At 50.3% G+C, this 22,161-nt stretch overlaps 2 protein-coding genes across 2 annotated transcripts in view; one reads left to right on the plus strand and one right to left on the minus strand.

Annotated features, from left to right (window-relative positions):
* Positions 1-2,906, plus strand: part of ESR2 (estrogen receptor 2) — a 59,761-nt gene extending 56,855 nt beyond the window's left edge. The window contains exon 10 of the mRNA XM_087819977.1: positions 253-2,906. The gene's annotated coding sequence lies outside the window, so the exon portion shown is untranslated. The remainder of the gene's footprint in view (positions 1-252) is intronic.
* Positions 1-22,161, minus strand: part of SYNE2 (spectrin repeat containing nuclear envelope protein 2) — a 233,480-nt gene that overhangs the window by 4,661 nt on the left and 206,658 nt on the right. Inside the window, exons 98-109 of the mRNA XM_087819973.1 lie at positions 16,090-16,252; positions 11,670-11,857; positions 11,017-11,167; positions 10,034-10,216; positions 8,572-8,709; positions 7,542-7,736; positions 6,108-6,390; positions 5,518-5,586; positions 4,490-4,629; positions 2,282-2,396; positions 1,364-1,566; positions 213-413 (exon numbers count right to left, since the gene is read on the minus strand). Of these exons, the coding sequence (XP_087676099.1) occupies positions 213-413; positions 1,364-1,566; positions 2,282-2,396; positions 4,490-4,629; positions 5,518-5,586; positions 6,108-6,390; positions 7,542-7,736; positions 8,572-8,709; positions 10,034-10,216; positions 11,017-11,167; positions 11,670-11,857; positions 16,090-16,252 (2,029 nt within the window). The remainder of the gene's footprint in view (positions 1-212; positions 414-1,363; positions 1,567-2,281; positions 2,397-4,489; positions 4,630-5,517; positions 5,587-6,107; positions 6,391-7,541; positions 7,737-8,571; positions 8,710-10,033; positions 10,217-11,016; positions 11,168-11,669; positions 11,858-16,089; positions 16,253-22,161) is intronic.

The raw sequence follows: 22,161 nt of genomic DNA on the forward strand, positions 1-22,161 counted from the left end.
CACACTATGAGTGGGCCTGGGCAACAGAGCAGGAGATACAGGGCAAGCGTCAGGCCTCTCAGACAGCAGGTGGGCCTCTTTGGAAACAAATGGCAACGCACACGTTTCCTAACACAAGCCATATCTGGCTGCACCAAAACAGCCCAAGCGTGATACAAATACCCGCTCCTCCCACCCACGTGGGCCTTGGGCGCGGGCTGTGGGTGGCGTACCTGGCACTGCATGAGTGACTGCCGCAAGCCCTCTCTCCAGCTCTCCACCGCACCCTGCGCCGCGTCCCAGTGCAGCCTCAGCTGGCCGACTCTCTCATGGAGCTCTTTGGATTCACTGCTCCCGGTCTGCGGAAACTCCTTGCTGCTGACATTGACGGAGCCCACCAAAGCCTTGTAGGTGTCAAAGGCTTTTAATATCTCCTACAGCAGAAGAGAAGATTGGGTGAGGCACTCTGAAGACAGTGGTGTAGGGTTCATTTTGAACCTCTGTGGGAACAGGTTCTCCAAACACTTTTCCAAGCTGAGGCCACTGAAACAAGAGTGACCTCGTGACTGGCTGGGAAGCGTCAGGGGAGGGAGCTGCCTTACAAGGTCAGTGAACTTGGCTGCCGGGCTGAGCAGAGGCCTGTCTCCTGGCTGGCCAGCTTAACCGGAGGCCAACTCAACCGGACCCCGCCGAGCTGTGGTTGGCTTCATAACATTTCTGGACCAGATTAAAAGTCTTCCAGATAAAACACACTTACTTCGCCTGCATTTGCCTCTCAGTATGACAGAAGTGCTATTCCTTAGGATGAACGGTTACCCTGATATACTGATGCACAGGTAAAACAACAGTACAAATATGAAGGCTGCCTGCCCTGGGTCCTCTTAAGAGCACAGGCTCATGCTCAGGGCACCCCAAAGTGAAAGGCTCTAACTGCCCCTCCCTGGTCCCTGGCCAGGCATTCCAGTGGGGTGAAGGCTCACTGTGCGGGTGACAAATCCTAACCATGTAGTAGAGTCACCAGATCGGGCCACGGAATTCATCAGTAGCTGGTCCTCCACCCTCAATGCTGCACACCAGTCTGGACGGCACAGTCTAGACGGGTGTTTTTAAGCTGCCTCTCAGTGCCCACTGGCACCCCCATAAGAGCCTACAGGTGGCTCTGAAATCAGATCTTCCCAGCACTGGGCTGGGCTTTGGGACCATTTGTAGATGCTCTTCTGAATGAAAACAAAGACCTAAGTCTGTGTCCCTCCAGTTACAGAAGTGAAATGGAAGAGAGTGGTGGCCGAGACTACACAACATCGCAACCTGCCACCTACCCCACTAACAGACTCGGTCTGTCTGCTGAGCACTCTGCATTCCTCTGCCTTGCCCTCTGACTCACCTTCAGTCTCTTCACCCTGAGTTCCAGTCCCTGGACATCAGAGGGAGGCTCTGCCATCTTTAATGTTTCTAGCTCCGCTTCAGTGTCTTTCAGCCAGGTGGTGATGTCGCTGATATCAGAGTTCAGCTGCTGCAAGTCTTGTTTTATTCTGAGTTTCTTGTGAAGTTCTTGTGCTTGAGCCAGCTCCCACCCGTCAAAGGCACCTGGAATAAAAAGCAGCAATCATGCAGACAGACTTCTCCGCCTCCACCCAATCCAGGGTTAGGGTGATAAGACCTGTGAGGGGTGCTCTCTGCCAGAGGCTCAGCACTGGGGAGTCATCACTTTCCTGGTGTGGGTGGCAGGTTTCCCTCGCTCTGGGGTTCAAGGCCAGTACCACCACACTCCCACCGAGCTAGAGTGAGGCGCTAGCTGGGTAGGAGACCCAGCACGTGGCCAGCATGCATGCTGGTCCCAAGCTCAGCACTGCAATTCATGCTGCTGTTAGGGCACTTTCTCCTTTGGTCTGTGAATGATCAGGTCAGGGCTGTCAGCTTGACTTTAGACTGAGTTTTTTTATAATCATCGAATTGTTCTTGTGGGGAGACACCTGACACAACTCTTTGAAAATCATCTTCCTGTGCCTGATCTTCACGTACACGAAGTCACTGAATCATACACTTCATCACCTGAGGCCCATTTTGTCTACATCTAGAGAAGAGTTCTGAAGGTAAAGCGAGCAGCCCAAGAATGTGTTCATAAATACATAAATTCAGCTAATTCTGAAATAACCTGGCTGCTGCAGGGGAAGTGTAGCAGTTCTGCTGAATTCTATAGTTGGGCAATTGCTAATTAACATTTTGTCGAGCCGTGACTTAAATCCCTGACTAACCTCAATGTACACTCGAACCCTCCTCAGACTGCCTGCCTTGACTGTACCTGACTGCTGCCCGGGGAGGGACGCCGGCCCCTCGTCCTCCGGCTGCGGGCTGCCATTCAGGACGCTCGGGCCTTCTTTGCCACCATTGGTACCTGGAGACAACAGCAGCTTCACCTAGAACGAGCCAATTCTATGTTACCATCTATACATTTAAAAGGCTGAAGAGCATCTTGGTTCATGTTACCAGGTACGAGATGAGGACATGGAGCCCTTTCCTCCCAAGGGCAACCTGCTGGAAATATAAGAGCTTTCGTGTGTGGGCAGCACCGATGAGCAAGCAGCGCTGAGGGCGGAACTAAGCCTCAGCAGAGGCCCAGAGAGGGGATAAAAAGACCGGATTTCACTTGAGGCTTCCTAACACTCCCCGAAGGAACCACGCAGAAGAGTTAAAACAGTTGTTGAGCTTATCAGACAGTTGCTGTGTTAGCGCTTTTATATTTGTACAGTGTTTTTAAAACTTTGGTTATTCCTCTGAGCCACTCTGTAGAGCTGGTGGCATCACTGTCACCAGGAATCGGAACAATACAGAGGACAAACCTGCCTCCTAGGGCTGTTCGTTACCAAGTGTTTATCTTCCGCTGTTCTTCTGTCCTTCCCAAAAATAAATGTACCCTTTTTAGAAAAGCCATGATTTCTTTGGATTGTGTCCATATGGTCTCTTTGTGTAGAATGAAAATATAAAAAACCTTCAGATTTGTGGTGACGTGCCTGGTTTCAGACAGCAAAACAGCCGGCATATGAGGAACACAAGCATAGTCACTGGAACTGGGTGTAAAGCAAAGGCGAGATGCTGGGGTCTCTCTCCCTCAGACCATGAGGCCTTATTCTGCACAGAGGGACAGATTACAAATGACAACTGCTTGCTAAGCAAGAGTTTCTGAACTGGGCATGGACAGTCCATTATTAAATGACTCCGATCTGACCATGCGCAGTCAGGGATCTTCTCTAATTATCGAGCACTATTCACTGCTACACACAGAAGGCACTCTGAGGACTCATCCAGTGATGCTGACATTGCTTCTGGTTTTTCTAAGAGATAAGACTAAAAATGCACAAGACATTCCAATTTCAACTCATTGCTATTTCTCTGTACTGAGAACGCTCTGGGGCCAACATTAAATCCTAGGCTGGCTGCCCCCCAACAGCTGCGTAGCCAGAGGCGTGCCAAGGGCTCATGTTGCTGAGGGAAATTCAACTAAGGAGGAAGAGTCACTGTTAAAAATAACAACAGACCATATACAGAGTAGTAGTAGTAATAATGATGGCAGCCACTTCTGAGGCCTTCTTCAGAACTTCATACACACCAATCCTAACGACGACAATGTTGTAAGGTATGTTTATCCTCAGGTGAGGAAGGTCTCACAGAGGCAGACAAACTGCTTATGGATCCAGAGCAATTACTGACAGGGCTAGGAACCAAACCCACGTCTACCACAGCTCATGGTCAAATCATACGGGATAGGAAATCGTAATTTTTGAATAGGATGTGTGGTCAGAAGGTAAATATAACAAAGGTTCGGGAGCTCCAGTGTAGCTCAGGAAGCCCGCCCTTTGCTTCTCCATTATTTGCATGGAAGACTGACTCAAAGGTAATAATCAGTGTTGTATCACGTCCACACACGCAAGGATGGATTCTGGCCAGAAACATATTTTTAACTTGGGCCAGTTTTTCCAGGGTTCTAATGAAGTATGGACAGCTCGGCGGAGATGCTGCCAACGGGGGAAAACCAACTCAAAATGCGCCCGAGCAGTAAGCACGCACACTGTACACCAAGATCCCTGTCTTGAAAAATTCTATTTTACTCAATCACTTGGGTGAAATAAGTCCAGAGAAAGACAAGTACTGTATGATTTCACTTATATGTAGACTCTAATGGACAAAATTGACAAACACAATAGATATAGACTCATAGATAAAACAGACCGACAACTGTCGGGGGGCGGGTGGAGCTGGGTGAAAAAACAAAACAAAAGACCCCACCCTCATACACACAACAGTATGGTGAGCACCAAAGGGAAACGGGGGTGGGAGAGGTAGAAGAGTAAAGGGGATAAATGGTGATGAAAGGAGATTTGACTTGGGGTGGTAAACACACAATACAATATACAGATGATGTAGTAAAGGATTGTACACCTGAAACCAATATAATTTTATTAACCAGTGTCACCCAATAAATTTAATTTTAAAAAATTAAATGAAGACTTACATAGGCTGGTTTATAAGGGGTGCTGGAATCTGAAGGGATGGGCTGCACATTCCTATCACCTCCCATTTGTTTGTAGCGATGCTTGGGACAGGAAGGGCTGTCAGGAATGTGCCACGAGTGGCCCTCAGAAATGGATTTACCTGAAACAAAAAATAGCAAGTGACAGTCCATTCTCTTCAACCAATGGACTCATGTTTAGTTACACAAAAATGGTTATGGGTAACATGGCATCAGGTTACAGTGTAACATGAGTTCGGCAGCTTTCCTTGCAAAGCATGCACGTTTGCAAAATGTCAGTATGTCCCAGAAGGGAATGAAATGAGTCATGCAACTGAGCAACACTGGGCCTTCGCTAGATGGGTTCACCATGGAGCACAACGAACATGTGACTGGCTGCAGGATGAGTGGCATGTTGGAGCCGGGGTCTCTAGTGGTGGGGACAGTGGCAGCAAGCTGGGTCTGGGGGCCAAGAGGACTGCAGGCCTTTCAGGAGGGAGGGGAAGAGTAAACGTTAGGATGGACTTGGGAGCCAAAGGGCGGCTCGTGGCTGACCCCACGGCGGCAGAGGGGGGAGGCGGGGAAGAGAGATTAGAGCTGCAAGTCAAGGACAGGAAGGTTTCTTCTGTGACAAACGCAACAGTACCTCTACCCTCACCTACCCACTCACCCACCCTCTTCCCGGGAAACCACTGTAAGCAGGGAATAGTTCCAAACCAAGCCCCCCTGAGGAAAGCTTGGGCCCATGCCAAAGGACTCGAGTTAGACGGCGGGAAGATAAAACTTAAGGCGGCGGGGCGGAGGGCTCCCTTCTGCGCAGGCCGGGGGGGGAGGGGCGGAGGCGAGGCCGCCCTGGCCCGGCGGGGCCTCTGCGAGCGCAGGTGTGTGAGTGCGCGTGTGCATACACCATGCCACGAGGCCATGGTGTCACGGAAGGCAGAGGTCAGACACGACACGGGAGCGAGGCTTAGGATGCAGTGTGCGCCACGGGGTGCTGCCACGTTGAGACACATGCACGGGCAGGGGCCTACCAGAAGATGCTTTCAAAGTTTTTGTGGTCATTTTAAGATATGCCTCAGGATTTTCAGGGATTTCTACATCTGAAAAAGAATAATGTCATTTCCTCACTGCAGGAATGCCCCAGCATTTGGTTAAAACAGTAGAAACATTGTCAGCTGGAAGGAGAAAGGTAACTACCCTTTACCTGTTTTTATTAAAAAGCTTTAAAAAAAAAACAAACCAGAAGGATTTTTTCAGCCAACTCCCAACTGTCCAAAGCAGTGGCGGGGGAGGTGAAGTGCACAGAAAGAATGAAAACACTCCGTCTACGGATACTCTGGGAAACTTGACCGAAAAGCTCGCTGATGAGCCAGAGCGGAGCCACCAGCGAATAGCCTTTGTGGCCCAACGTGAATTTTCATCGTTTCCCTTTCGTCCCACCTGTAATAGGAGGGCGCCAACTCTCAGGTAAGTCAGGGTGGGCAGGACGGAACACGGGAAGCCACAGGAAGTCTGGGTCAGCCATAAGCTGGACTCGGATCGAGAGTTGGCCACGTTGCTAAGGTGCTCAGGACAGCCAAGTGGGTCAGTTTCAAGGGCTCCGGAACCCCAGGCCTGTTACCTGACAGCGCACTGTAGTATGGGCCCTCCTCGTCTTCCTCGTGAGAGGACGAGCCCCCCACGTCACCCGTGTGATCCCACTCCAGGGGGATGGAGTCCACGCTGACGGGGGTCTCGCAGCCAGACCGCTCGGGGCCCAGGGCCGGGGGCACCAGATGACACAGGGACTGAGGAGACGAGGGCTCCTCCATCTCTCTCCTTTTACGCCAGGAGTCAGTCTGGATCTCTCTGGGGTCTTCCATGTCCGGTTCATTCTCGGAGGCCTCCCTTTCATCTTCCAAGCCCTACAAAGGGAGTGTCCAGTTTTCAGAATTAGCCCAGTCACGGGCTGCTGTGGTTATGAGGGGCATTAGAAGCCTGCCCGCCAGCAGTTCCTGAGAGTGGCCACCAGCGTCCAGGGCCGGTTATTCCCATTTAGACTCTACATCCAGTGTGGGGCCTGGGATTTGTATTTTGCAAAACTCCATTTTATTTCCTGAGAAACATCTTAAATTTGATCATCTAAGTTACACAACTTTATCTAGAAAAGAAATGGAGGCCAACGTTCTTTTTTTGGGGGAGGCTACCGTTTCTTGATGGTTAATACAGGTTCCTCCAAGAATCAGAAAGTTAAAAATTTAAAAAAATTTAAGGCACTTCGTGTTCTGAGTAAGATTCACACGTTCAAGGACCACACGTGCCAGGTTCTTTCTTTTCATCCCTGGCTTATTGTTCAGGATACAGAATCTGGTTCCCTGTGTTATCATGACTCCAAGAAAAACAAACATAAATTGCTATCCTAAAAACAAGAGTAATGGAGGTTATTTTTGAGGCTCTGTGTGATGAAGAAATTAAGTTTGAAGTTGGGCAGTCAAAGACCCAAAAAAGAAAAGGCAGCCAGTTGTGCTGGTTGGTGGTCCTCATTAAAGCTGGGCACACAGAGGCAGACAACTCTGAAAATGGCCTAACTCCACCTGAATGTCCCCAAAGGCCCCTCTGCCAAGGGAAACATCACAGATGCTTTCAAAAGCTGGTGCTCTCAGCACTTCAGTGGTGAGAACGAAGCACCGGAAAGGCACAGATGTTAAGAGCTCCCAGGCACGGAGTTAGAGGAAAAGGCCAGTACACCCCCAAGTTAACACCGCAAGCAAAACCAGAACAGTTATAAAAATATCCTAGGGGTCCTGACACAGGCCAGAAGGAGCCTGCACTGTGGAGCATCTGGGGAAAGTGTAAAAGGGGCAGACTTTTCAGAAGTGCCATCCTTTCCATTGGGAAATGGGAGCTTCTAAGTAACGGTGGCTCTATATTAATAAGCGGAAATAAAATTTTACAACATAGCTTTTTTAAAAAAAATAAATCATAAAATAAATCATTATTAACCATCCCATGATAAGTCTGGACAAACACCAAGCCTGAGTGGCCCAGAAGCCCCCGCGGGGGGCGCCCCCCTTACCGGCGCGTGGGACGTCAGCCGCCGGTGGAACCGGGAGACCCTGCCGAAGACCTCCTGGCAGTAGCGGTGGAGTTCCTCCAGCTCGTCTTCGATCAGCACGGCGTCGAGGGGCTCACTCTTCTGAATCAGCTGCTCCCCGAAAACGATGAGCTGATCAATCTTGTTGGTATTTAACGTAATTTCCTGTTGGAAACCCTACGTAGAATACCAGAAAGGATTTCAAAGAAAGAAATTTCCCCGAGGACTCAGACGTCTGTTTCTTATAACAATGCCCAGAAAAAGCATCTAAATGTCATTACTGTTTTGTTCCTTCACCTAGTACTCTAGCTTCATCATTTTTAACAAGGTGACGAAGATTTAATAATTTAAAATGACTGTACGTATGTTTTCCTCCCCCTTCTGGGCACTGACTTTTCCAATGTAAATGATTCTCAAAGTCTGACGTGGCCGGCCAGGTACTGTTATTGGGTGTGAAGGAGAGAACTTGTCTTTTTGACACTTGGAGACAAAATTTCCCATAGTAAGTTACCAACGGGCATTTGCTTCTGTTGGCACAATAATGCTCATTATTGCCATTATATTGGGGCAGAAAATTTCCATTCTCAACTTCCTGTAAAATCTAGGGAGTGATGCAAGATTAAAGTGAACTATAGGTTAGTGGTAACAGTGGGAGGGAGGCGGTATCTGTTCTCGGCCCCACCCCCGATAGTTTCCCAGACACCGCACATGCCCCTCAGCCCTGAGTGCTGCAGAAACAGCATCTCATGACCTCTGTTTGGAACCTAAGGGTGTCCTCTCCTTGGGTGATTATAAATGACAAAGAGAGAAAAGGGCCTCGTTCCAGGTATCCCTTGGCTGCAGGGAACAGTATCCTTGCTCGTGATAAGCCGGCTGAGCACAGGTGGACACGGCCTGGCTGCTTTAACAGCTCTGGAATCTGCTCTGAGGGTGTCGGGTGAAATCTGTTCTTGGCCCGCGCTCCTCTGCGAAGGTGCATTCCTTTCAGAGGCGCCGAGGGAGAAAGCCTCACGTTCAGCTGGCGCATCTTGTCGTCGGCGTCGCTCTCGGAGAAGTGCTCCACGTTGGTCAGCTGCAGGTCCATCTCGGTCAGCCACACCAGGATGCTCTCCCTGGTGCCCTCGAACTCTTCCCTTTGGTTGGTGAAATGCTGCAGAAGGGGGAGAAGCCACATTGGTGTTGATGGCACGAAGGAGTTCAGGTCGACAGCAAGGCCACTTCTGGCTGAAGGGAGAGGGCGCCTGGAGCACTCAGACAGAAGCCTGTCTGCGGGTACCCCGGGGGCCCACAGGGCATTCAGGGGCCAGTGACACCAAACAAGCTCCCCAACATCTAAGTCTTGGCATCTTCCCCAGCAAGCAGGGGTACGGGAAACACAGGCTATGACCATTAAAGTCCTTTCAGCATTTAAAATCCTCTAATTCTCTAGTCTAGGTAGATTTTTCCTGTCCCCTAAGGAACCCCGTCAAAGTCCAAGCCTGGCACCGTGCCCGTTTTTGCCCAATAGCCATCTGTGGACGCTTTTGCTCATTAAAAGAAGAATTTAGTAGCTTTAAGATGGAAAATGACTGGCTCTCAGGGTTGAGCCGGGACCAGCCCCATATGCTGTCACTGATCTAATCCTGATGTTGCCTGAGAGGACCCCAATGAGGAGTCATCACCTCCTGTGAGGGTTCCTCTCGGGGTACCACGTCAGAGACGGGCGACAGACTCCCAAACAACTATGGCATTCAGCGCCAAGTGAGGGTTACACTGTCACAGTCAGTTCAGCAGGAGAGACCGTAACGCAAGGCGGTTATCTGAAAAGCTAGCCAGTGTCTTCCTGAGAGGGTTAAAAACCCCGAAGCCCAGATTTCCTTTCTTTAGAACGGTTTCAAGAGCGTTTTGCCCCGAGAACAGAAGGGACTGAAACGAATTCCTGCAGACACAGGTCCTGGCAGTTTACACCTGGATCCGAAGGGGGAGGGGGAGACAACACGTCTTCTGAATTATAGAAATCTCAGGTGAATGTTTACGTAAAAAACCAAACGCAACCTCACAGGATGGCCGGGGCGCTCTGAAATTCAGAGAATCGCTGTCCCCAACCTGCACAGACAGTGCAGAGGGGCTCTGTCCACGCCCCTATGCTGGGACACAGAGGCGGCAGGGGGCAGAGCGGGCCTCCTTCCAGGTCGGGGCCGAGCCCAGGGACGGCAGTGCCCGCCCCGCCCGCCTGCGAGCGAGCGTGCCACCTTCAGGGTCACACAGGCGAAGGGGTGTTTGTAACACAGGTCACACACACAAGCCCTGCCCAAGAAGCCCGTTCTCAGGCAAGAGGCCGCTTTAAAAAAACAAAACCTGGCAGCTTTGGGCTTGAACAAAAGGGAAGAACGTTAGACAGCGTGGGCCTCCCGTGAAATCCACCCGCCGCCCTGTGACAAGCCTGGCATCGCGCGTCCCTCCTCCCGAGATCCGCACAGCCGGGGCTGAGTTACTCTGAGTCTGCGCAGGATGGCCGCGACCCGCTTCTGGAGGCCGTCCCAGCGCTGGTTGCCCTCGTGCACCATCTGCTTCAGCCGGCTGGCCGTGTCGGTGCGGTTCTCCCGGGCCAGCCGCCGGTACTGCTTGTTGACCAGCTCCAGCTGCGTGAGCCGCTCGTGCACCTGCCGCTGAAAGGCCTGCGGCACACAGAGCAGCGTCCCTCAGGGCACCCCTCCCGGACCCCGAACGGCCGCCGCACGCGGCTGACCCCCAAACTAACACGGCAATGGGGGGCCCACTCCACCTGCTCCCGTGACACTAAAGGACAGGCCTTCAGCCCTGGCCGGTGGCTCAGTGGTTAGAGCGTCGCCCTGTAGACCAAAGGGTGGCAGGTTCAATTCCCAGTCAGGGGTGCACATCTCAGTCGCAGGCTCGATCCCAGCCTGGTGGGGGCACCTGCGGGAGGCAGCCAATCACAGGGTCTCTCTCACACTGATGTCTCTCTCTCACTGCCCCCCCCCACTCCCTCTAAAAGCAATGGAAAAATAGGATTAAAAGTAATAACAAGACTTCATGCTTACAGCATGTGGACGGCATAAGTCGGTAAAGACGCCTGGCTGGTGTGGCTCAGTGGCTGAGCATCGACCTAGGATCCAGGCAATCGGGGTTCGATTCCCGGTCAGGGTACATGCCCGGGTTGCGGGCTCGATCCCCAGTCGGGGGCATGCGGGAGGCAGCCGATCAATGACTCTCATCATTGATGTTTCTCTCTCTCTCCCCCTCTCACTTTCTCTCTCTGAAATCAATAAAGACATTTTAAATAAATAAATAAATATAAATGGGTAACGCCCTGCAGAGCTCTCTTAGCAGCTGAGGGGGGTTGCGGATGGGGCCCTGCGCAGCTGCGGGAGGCCACCCGGAGAGGAAGTCATTCCAGCTGCCCCCGAGCCTGCCGCAGGCCTGGTCACCAGGAGCACCGGCTGGAGAGGGTCTTTACCTCAAACCTCTTCAGCTCTTCTTTGGCAACTGTGTACAGCACCTCTGAGGAATTGGGGAAGGCTGCGGTCTTCTCGGCAGACTTGAGCCAGTCTTCAAAGCGGGAGTAATCATCTAAAAACTTCTGCCACAGGCGCCAGGTCTCCTCAATTCTGCCGGCAAGAAGGCAACTTAGTACAAGTTGTTATATCCATTTCACAGAGCTTTCGTAAGTTTTCTTTCTCTTGCCTGGTCCCATTACCTGCCCCTGCCCCCTCCCCCCACAAGCACTGGATCTTCTCAGGTAGAGAGACCCTACAACCCCCTCCAGGACATACCCAGGGACACTGCTTCTAGGTGAGGACACCTTCCTTCTAGGAGCACCAAGCTCCTCAGAGCTCCTGTTTCAGAAGCCAACCAACAAGACAGGGCTCCTCCCTGCCTCCTGCTGGGGACACAGCGCCAGCCACGGTTACACCCGAGGCACACGAAAGCTAGGGAAAGATGTTACCCCGATGATGTCTCCTGAACGCTTTCTTTAACAAGCACTGTTACACCCACTGAGCTTCTCTACCCACAGCCTTTGAGGGGAGTAGACGCTGGTATTCTCATTTAGGCCAGAGGCGCACTCTGGCTGACCACGCCCCAGACACTCAGGGGCAGCTTGGCGCTCACTTCATCCGCCGCTCCATGGACATGGCGCATATGTTCCTCCAGCGCCGGTCCAGGCTGCGGGTGGTCTGCTGGATGGAGTCACACTCGGTCTCGTTGGCACAGGCGTCCGAGTCGTGCAGCAGGACATCGCAGATGCTAAACACGGACTCCACCCCTGCACTGTGCTGCTCAATGTCTCGCTGCAGGTCCTACAGGGACAGTGGAGCAAGAAGCACCTTGAGATGGTGGTGGTGGTGGGAGGGTTGGCATCAAAGGGTCTCCACCCCTCCCTCCCCATCTCCCAGCCCAGGGGCGCAGTCCCGGGAGCATTTCCACCGTGGAAGCAGCAACAGACTGGGTCTCTCTCACCTCTGTACCACCTTGTGCTGTAGCCCCCGACAAAAAACCTAAGCACGGCAACAACTGGGATTGATCTGTTGATCTATGTGAAGGGTAAGGGAGCAGGGGACCCTCCCCTGAGAGGGTCGTGCGAAGACCAGCTTTACAATTAGGTTGACATGGGATTCTTGCTGGTTCAGAGTTGTCACGACTTTCCCGCCATTTACCCACATTGATAAAAATCTCCTTTAACTGGGTTGAAATAATAAATAAGGAATCCTGCCCTGGCTGGGTGGCTCAGTTGGTTGGAGCGTAGTCCTGTACACCAAAAGGTCGCGAGTTCAATTCCCGGGCAGGGCACATGCCCAAGTTTCAGGCTCAATCCCTGGTCAGGGTGCATGCGGGAGGCAATGGATTTATGTTTTTCTCTCACATCAATCTCTCTCTCTCTCTCCCCCCTTCCCTCCCTCTCTCTAAACATATCCTCAGATGAAGAATGAACAAACAAACAAATAAGGAATCCTAACACCAGTGCTAAATGAGTGATGCCGACAATAATCCTACCACCAGTACCCACTCAGGCGTGAGTCCCCACAGTAATTAGATTTAGAAAAGTGTTCCAATGTAATCCGAAGAACTGGACCTAAGAACAGCACAAAACAATGTGAAAGACTTTTGCCAGCAGCTCTGGAAACGGCTCCTGCTCGGTTTGTGTTTCTGCTGCTGAGCAGGTGACCCTGCAATGGAGCTGGGAAAGAGATGGGGGTTGGGGAGCAGAGAGAGGAGATTGGGGGAGGCATGAAACTAGAGCCAGGCAATGCAGCCGGGAAGAGTGAGTGCACAAAAGGAACTGGAACAACAAGATAAAGGGGGACAAAAAGGAAACCAGGCTGAGGTGCATAAAATCACAAGGGCGGGGCCCCGAGGTGGTTTCAGCCTGTCTCCCTGGGAGGAGCTGGGGTGGCGAGCCCACCAGGGTGGTCCTGGGCAATGGTTTGGGGGTGGGCATGAAGCTGAGCTGGCCCACTGGGGAGGAAGCTCTTGGTAATGACAGAATGGGGGGGGGGGGACAACAATTCCCCCGAAGCCACCACCTGGCAGCCTACAGGAATCAGGAAACCCAAGAAAACGGGAGTGAAGCTGAAGGCCCAATAAAAGTGGCTCTCGATGTAAAAGTGCCACAGAGGTCGCTCTTCCTTCACACCTGAAGACGACACATTCCACAGGAATAACCACCCAAGTCTCGCCACCTAAAGAGATTCTACCCAAAAGAGGAGAGACATGAAGGACTCTCCTAATGTCCGGCCCCTGCCACACTGGAGCCCCAAGGACGTCACAGTGAGAATCCAAGCATGTCACGTCTCTTCATCACTTTGGGGGGCTGGGGACTTTGCAGAAGGCACTATGTGGTGATCCCAAGTGTTAGGTTTTATTTCTAGAAGCAATCAAACAATTTATTACATTTAATTAGTGGTAGAAACACAGGTAAGGCCTTTTTAAAGTGGTCCCTACATAATTCATGTGTGTGACACATTTGTTTTTCGTGTTTTCGATGGAGCATTTAAGGCCTGGGCTTAGTACAATAAACACATGGTAACTTAGATGGAATATTCCCCCTCTTTCCCGAAGATGCCCATGCCCTTATCCTCAGAACCTGTGAATGTTAGTTTCCATGGCAACAGAGAATTAAAGTTGCTGTTCAACTGACCTTAACATAGGGGGATTATCCTAAATTATCTGGGTGGGCCCAACGTAACCCCAAGGGTCCTTAAAAGTGGAAAAGGGAGGTAGAGAGACGGAGAAGTGACTGTGGAAGAAAGGCACAGAGAGATACAATTTGCCGGCACTGAGGACAGAGGAAGGGGCCACGAGCCACGAAGTGCAGGAGAGCCCTGGAAGCTGCAAAGGGCAAGGACAGGGGCGCTTCCGCAGCCTCCAGAAAGGAGGCAGCCGTGCTGACACCTGACCTCAGCCCTGCATCAGATGTCTGACCTCCAGAACTATAGCAAAATACACTGGTGCTAAGATGCTAAATTTGTGATTTGTTTTATAGTAGCTACAGAAAACTAATAATATCTAACTTCTTTACAGTAACAGTAGTCCTGAACACCAGCTGCATTTTTCTGTTTTTGGTAACCAAAGAGTAAGAATTTCACATTGGTGATTCTGAAATCTAGAGACAGGGAACCTATAAGTCAACCAGGCGGAAGTCAGGCGCCCTTTCAGCAGAGGGACAAAGCAGGCCAGGAGAGCGGCAGCTGTGCCACGTTCTACGCTTTTGGGAATAAACTCCCCGCAATCCAATGATGTGCTGTCATACTTCGGATTCGTAAAACACTCACACACATCACGAGCCCCTGCCAGATCCATCCAGTCAGTTTTCGAGGACAGCAACGCTGCCAGCCTCTGTACCATTTACCTGAAAAAACTCACCACTCAGGGTAAATGGCTATTTGCAAGGCCCATGAGCAGACTGTTCAAGACATTCATCCTAGCGGGTCAAACTTGTAAATAAAACCGATAACATTTAGTAGCTGTGACCCTACTGAGAACGGCATGAAAATCTCGGCAACGTCCATTAACACAGTATCGACAGTCACTTCTCCACAAAGCAGAGACAGAACTGAGATGACCTCAATGAAAAAGACACACTTCAGTTTTTGAGGCTAAGTGGGAAAACCGGTATTTCTACGCTGTAGCCTTGCTCAATCACACTGATCTGAATATCAGAGAATATGCATCATTTGAACAGTAACTGTAACAGACTGAATAAAGAAAATCTAAGCCAAGAGTAGTATCAGATACTCAGTTCTACTTCACCATATGCACCGGTTACCATTAAAACCCTCTGGCCTTGAATCTGGTGAAAGATTCAGCCGCTACTCTGTCTCTAGGCAGCTGTGACATGTGGGTGAATCTCCCCCGTGTGCTGACTGAGGGCAGACACCACGGCTTCGGGGGTAACGTAAGGAAAACAGATACGAGTCTGAGAAGCTGATGACAGCCATACTGCTTACGTGGTCAAAACAGAACCTGCTCACAGGTCTCAGAAAACCAGAGGGGAAGGAAGGACAGCTACTGAAATAACAACATAAACAACGGTTTTACCAATAACGACAAGCTCAGGCGCAGCGATGAGAACGAGCGGGCAGGCGGGAGCCCTTGGAGGGCAGGGACGTGGATGTTAAGCCCGCGACCTCACAGGGCACCCGGGGGAGTGGGATGACCACCAGTAGGGCTCAGGGGTTTTCCACGGGAACTTCCAGAACTGGCTCCAAGGACACGTACTGATGACAGGAACGCGGCGAGTACTGCGGGGAGGCTCCCCGAGCTACTGGTCCAAGCAGGCTTCTTATTACACCTTACATGTTCTATTTATTTTTTAAAAACTCTATCAGCTCAGAGTATTAGCCCATGAAAACCCCCCTTGGTAAGAAAAAGTACTTTTCTCTCAATTCATTGCCTTCCAAAACTATACAGGCCTGGGCAAAAGTAGGCTTACAATTGTGATACAAATAAGTAATACGCTAATTAATAAATAAATAATAAAAGAATAAACTCTGTGTCTCTCATACAACTGGAGACCTACATTTGCCTACCCCTCTATTAACAAAACAATACAAAGATCAAAGATAAAAAAATACAAAACAGCCCGGCCAGGCGTGGCTCAGCGGTTGAGCGTCGACCTAGGATCCAGGCGATCGGGGTTCGATTCCCGGTCAGGGCACATGCCTGGGTTGCGGGCTCGATCAATGACTCTCTCATCATTGATGTTTCTATCTCTCTCTCCCTCTGCTTTCCTCTCTCTGAAATCAATAAATATATTTAAAAACAAAAACAAAAAACAAAATAAAAAAACCTATTTGCCACTAAAATGCAGGTCGGCATCTTAAAGATTATTCCAAGTATTTCACAAAGAGCAATGTGAATGGTGGTGGAGGGGTGGGCCCTTGAGAGGGACGCCTCACACGTCCAAGAACACGGACAGGCGATCGGCTTTGTCTGGCAAAACCAGTGTTATGACGTGAACACGCGGGCTCACAGCCAGAGGCAGGGCTGAGCCGGGCGGGGGCACCCCCCCCAGCGAGCCCCCCGCTCCCACCTGCTGCTCGGCCAGCCTCTTCTGGATCTCCTGGTCATCGCAGACGGCGTACACCACGGGCTTAGCCAGCTCGGACTCGATGCGCGCCAGCCAGGTGCGGAGGCTGCTCATGTTTTTGTCTAGCTGCTGAATAAAAGCAAACGTCTCCTTCAGCTTCTTCACCCTAAACATATTTGCAGGGACAAAAAAAGGGAGGGGGGGGACACACAAACATGCAACAGTTAGTTGTGAGAATGCTCCAATGAGGGCGTTGGAAGGGTAAAACCAACCTACGCTGGTTATTGATTTTACAGAGGAAACAACTCTCACCGGGTAGGAGTCTTCACAGAATGTGACACTTTACAGAGCTGCTGTTCCTGTTGACTTTCAAGTGGACTCAGAGTTAATTTTCCCAAGCAAATATGAAGTCCTACCGTTCCCAGAGTGGGACCCCTGGGCCCCAGTCCATCTTTCTCTCGAGATTAAATGGCCACACCTGACTTCTACCCGCTCGGTCTTGGGATCCCCGAGACTGCAGCAATCAGGGACCTTCCCTGTCAACGGAATATGTCACACGCCTGGTTCACTGGATGGTATTTGGCCCAAGATGCCTCCCAAGGGATTCCCCTCTTGAGTAAGCACAGAACACGTACCAAACCCCAGCATGTCTAGTCTGAGGGGTGAGGGTGCTGTACACATAGAACCAGCCCGTTATGGGGCAACTGTGTCAGCCACAAAGGGAGGGGGGTGGGCCAAGGACGATTTTCCAGCACAGTCCTAAACCCATCTCCCCCCCCAATACACCTGAGCGGCTCTGAACAAACATACGTGGCTCAGCGTATTTCTCAGTCTATTTGGTGAGCTCGCCATCAAGGGGAAATGACAGCTGCTGAGGGAAAACAGTCTTTACACAGATCCCGAGATAAAATGCTTCCATAAGCTGCTTTCATGAAAGTCCTAAAGTAGAGCACATGAGGGCTTTTTCTAGAGATCTGTAGGATTTTTAGTGAAGTCCAGAGACTTGAGGCTGCAATGGGAAGTTCCACTTCTCAATAATCAATACCGTTGTTTCGAGGTGCGGTCAGAGCCCCATCCCAGGGCACCAGGAACAGGAATCGGGGCACCGACCTCCCGCCACCATCATCTCTTCTCTGACCGCCTGTGAGCAGCTTCCCACCACTCTCCCTGTCTTTCTACCCACCTTCAGTCCTGTAGCTGAAGCACACATTTGAGAGGGCAAGTCTGATCCCTGCTCAGACCCTCTGCAGTCCTCACCCTACCCGGGCAAACTGGTGTAATCTCTCAAGTTTCTAGGTCCTCAAGTCATCAGTGGCCTCTCTGCTCCAACCCCACACTCTGCAAAGCGGCTCCTCCTCCCAGAGCTTCACCACCGCCCCGTTGGCATGCTCCCGAGCACCCCCCCCGCCCTGTGTCGTGCCAGCACCTTCCATGCACTGTGCACCAATCCCAGGCTGTGTGGGGTGTGCTCCCTCTGCATGCTCAGCGCCCCCCAAACGCCTGGTGGCGGGAGGTGTCAACAAACCTTTGTTGAGTGAATAAATGTGTATAAGACTCTCACCACAAACTGTTTAAGTAGACCACTGAGTCATGTGTATGTGTGTGTGCGCGTGTGTGTATGTTTTTATTTATTTATTGCACCCTACAATTGACCAACTCAACTGTGGGACTTCTTGCTCCAGTTCTCTTACCAGCTAGTTTTATGATTTAGGGGAAATCTTTTTACCTCAAGTCCCCTGCATCTCCACTGGCCTCTGAGGCCCCTCAAGCTTCAGGGAGGTGGTAACATCCAGGTGAAGTTAAGGCCAGGACTCTGGAGGTAACAGACACTGGTCTCTAAGTCCCATTGTGCCATAAATGAGCTGCACATCCCTGCAAGGCACCCAACTTTCCTGACTCCTGGTTTCCATGTTATCTGCAAAATCATCTACCTTGCAGGTTGCTGTGAGACAAACAAGAGGATGCACGTAAGCCTTTGGCACAGAGTTAGCACTCAGTAGAATACTAGCTCTTACTACTGCTAACTGGGATTACATGATGTTACGATGATGCCTCATTTATACAGCATTGGACCTCACAAAGTCCATGCATAAATATTTCATTCTCAATACTGCCATGAGGTAGGCAGGCTTAGCAGTAGGCTGTGGAGTCTGGTGGTAGAGCACAGACTATGGTCAGGGTCTGGATTTGAATCCTGACTCTGTTCAATCTCATCTGCAAAACAGTGTCAACAGGGGTCAGTGCCTTCCTTTACTAGGTGACTGAGAGGGTTGAATGAGATATAAACACATGAAAGGCATTTGGCACAATGCCTAACAGAGACAATTATGGTCAAAATGATTTTCAAGGGGATGTTTTCCAAACTACATTCTTACTGGAAACACAAGGCAGCCACAAGATGATTTATTAAAAAGGAAGTAACGGAATCCAGGGCCAGGCCTGGATGCACTTGTAACCTAGATCCCTCCTTTGTTCCTGTGGCTTTGTTCAGAGGTACACCCTCCTCACCCCAATGTCTTGTCACCCTGAGGGCCCAGGGGCCAGAAAGAACACTCCATACAATGCTGAGCAGCCAGGAATCCCAGGCTGCATGGGACAGGCGTCTTTCACAGTTTGCAAGGGGCGACCTTCTTAGAAGGCTCTGTCTGGAGGAGCAGCCCAGCCCTGAGAGCTTCCCCATAGGCAGAGAGAGCCCAGCAGCCTTTGCACAACTCTCCTGCCCACCTCCTCCCAGAACAGCAGCCCCACTGCTTCACCTGACCCTATTCCAGCCCAAAGATCCCAGCCTCTCATTCTAAAAAGGGCCAGAATGCAAGTTTTTACATGAAGGGAGCTAACAAGCAACAAAATAACTTGGGTGCAAAAAAACCAGAGATGCAGTGATTCTGAATCCTGTTAACCCCTGGGTGAGGTGTGCAGTGAGCAGTGGGGGGAATACGCAGAAGGTGGAGGAATTACTCGTGTGGCTTCCCCAGGACCCAGTACTCCAGGCCAGTGGAATCCTGAGGGCTAAAGACACACCACGGGGTGCGGGAATAAAACAGTAGACTTTCTATGATTATCCCATTCTTTTAAAATTTCTACACTGGGTATGCTTATAGATCACAAACCTTTTTTACTAAAATGGGACGTCTACAGAACATGCTGACATCTACTGGTGCCACGTCTGTTGTGCTTTATGCGCTAGCAACTCACTGAATCCTCACAGATGCTATGAGATCGGCACCATCAGTATCCCCATTTGACATGTGAAGCAACTGAGGCACCAAGGTGAAATAACTCGCCCCCGTGACATGGTCGTTAAGGGGCAGAGGCAGGATTCCAACCTGGGCAGTCCAGTCCGGAGCTGCTGTTTTTAAGCACTTTCCCTGTGGCGCCGCATATAAACCTGCATATGCTAATGTGCACATACTGGGGGTATGAGATGATTTTTGTTCCTGTCAGGGAACATGATCAGAAGTCTAGACTCATGGCTCCTGGATGAACTGGGGAAGGGGTGGGTTGGAGCCCATCCGCAGAGTGCTGAAGTTTGGGTACCCATGTTCGACTCTCCGTGGTTTCCTTTCAACAAACATTTAACCACTTGCTTTGTCTTGGGATTCCGTGCAGATCCCGAGGCTGCAAAGGTAACTGAAAATAGGTGTCTTCTTCCCAGAGCTCATGGTCTAATTTTGATCTAATGTAGACATCATAATACAATATAGGGGGTGCTCAACACATGAGTAAGTGATGTTCACTCCTACTTTCAAATTTGTCTTTTTCATAAACGAGGTGGCCCTATTATATGCTAAAGATCAGAGCACCTCTGAGCCATGTTGCCACAAAACAATCTGTGGCCACACTATGAGCCACACATGCCTGATCTTCAACCTCGGTTCCATTCTGGGCAAGTGAAGGACTCGACAGAGGAGCACACAAACCACACACATCCTTAGGACAAATTAAAGAGGAAGGGAAGGTGGGAGGGAAAGAAAAGAAGGTTGCCAAGAAGCTACAAAACATCCATCCGGTCAGGATTTAACATGTCTCTATGTCCACAAATAGGGTGATAGAAATAAATGTTGTTCCTGAGATAATATGTTACAACTTACTCTAGGAAGCGTCAGATGTACTACTGCATTTGTATCAGTCTATTCTGCACAGACACAGATCTAATTATCACCTTTCCCAGGTCAGGAAGTTCTGTCCTTTGCCACCCCAGGCAGCCGACCTCCACGTCAGGCCTCGTGAATATTGCTCTTAAAATGTTTAAATCTTGAGTTAATACTGAGCAACAAGGAAGCCCATTCAGAAAGCAGACTGTTGGCACAGGGAAGTGACCACAATACTGCATTACATCAACCACCAAGGCCATTTACGTCGCTCGCCACCTCTGCACCTGCCACATTCCACCCAGGTGCGCTAGGCTAACATTGCTCACACATATATTTCATCAAATCGCATTTCTCCAGAAAAAATAAGCATGGCTTCCTGAGCTGAATTCCAGTTCCAAGGATTGGGAAAAACAAAATGTTTAGGGGCAAAGGGGCAGTTTTTCACCTGTGTGGCCTATTGGAAGGCCCAAATAAAACATTTTTTATATGAAGACAAGCAAGATAAGAATTTCACCTGAGTAGCTACAAATGAGAAGTTCTTCTGCAGGGACAGAAAATAACCAAAGCGAACGAAGTTTTCCTTTTATCTTAACTAGCGATGGATCAGAATATAATACTTAAGAACCCTCCTCTCCCTCTAAAACAAAATCAAGCCAGGTTAGTATCAAGCCTGTCTTACACTGTGTGATGGAGACTTTAAATACCAAACGCACGTATATGGAATAATTTACATTTCAGTCCTATCCTCTTACATGCTACAGTTAAATTATAAGGCCCCATATCAGCATCAGTTAAAACAATTCCAATGCCACTGTGCACAGCTTCACTTAAAATATACAAGGAAATATACTTAAAATAACTCAGGAAAACTGAGATGGTTGAAGGATCTGAATTTGTCTTGAAACAAACAGATCCTCAGACCTGTGGGCAGCTGTCAGTTGCTTAAAACACTGTACAAATTCTGTACAACGGCATCTCTGTAAATGACTAAACATCTTTATAGTCACACAATCCACTGCTCCAGAATCCTGAAGCCCGGGTCTGGGGGCATGGCCATTACAACGCACTTGAGCTAATTGCCTCTTTGAAGCGTTTCTGTGGCCGGGAGACTTCCATTTTGCACACCGTGTAATCGCGTCTCTGCCCTGCTTGTCAGAGGCTGGCTGCAGCCACCACACGCATGCTGACACTGGGAAGGACCCATCCCCCGATGCCTGAGCGCACCACAGCCACCATCTCCTCCGTAATTTCTATTGTAACCAAAATGAGGCAGCGACAGAGCAAGACACACAGAGACAGCGGCCTCCCACCGGCCACAGGCAGAGCTGACGACTGAAATTGCACTTACTGTTGATGAGAAAAAAATCATTCCTGACGCTTAGCGAGGGCTCCGAGTTCCCGCTGCACCTCCACCTCCCAGGAACACGGCAGCCCCTCCCCCGGCCCGGCCCTCGGGCCTCTCCATTCACTGGTTCAGCATCTTCCACAGGCCGCCCTCCCCTTGCGGCCACAAAGCAATGCCCTTAGGAAAGGAAGAGACCTGCTTCTCTGCTAACTGCAATTTTTAATCTCAGTTTTCTCCCAATAAACTAATATCTCCAGCTCTCTCCACACACACACACACACACACACACACACACACACACACACACACACACACAGCCTTTGTTCTGATGCTGCAGGGTTGCAATGCTGGGGGAAGACAGTCACAGTGTTATCTTGGCTGTGGGTTATTTATGAAGTGCTATAAACAGAGAGAAGAAACATTTTAGACTGGGGCGTGGACAAGAGGATTTCTGTTCTCGTCAAATTAAATTTCTCTGTTTGGGGTTTAAAAGAAACAGTGAAATCCGAAGCCCCTGAGTCCAACAGGAATGCCTTCCTCCAGTCTCCCTAAAGAAGAACTTTCCCTGGGGGTGGGGAAGGGAATGCTTCTGCCCTGCTTTTTTCAGTCCTGGACATCCTGGCTCAGGAGGGGCAG

The sequence above is a fragment of the Miniopterus natalensis genome, chromosome 1, assembly GCF_054644295.1.
Source record: "Miniopterus natalensis isolate mMinNat1 chromosome 1, mMinNat1.hap1, whole genome shotgun sequence".
In the NCBI taxonomy this organism is placed as follows: domain Eukaryota; kingdom Metazoa; phylum Chordata; class Mammalia; order Chiroptera; family Miniopteridae; genus Miniopterus; species Miniopterus natalensis.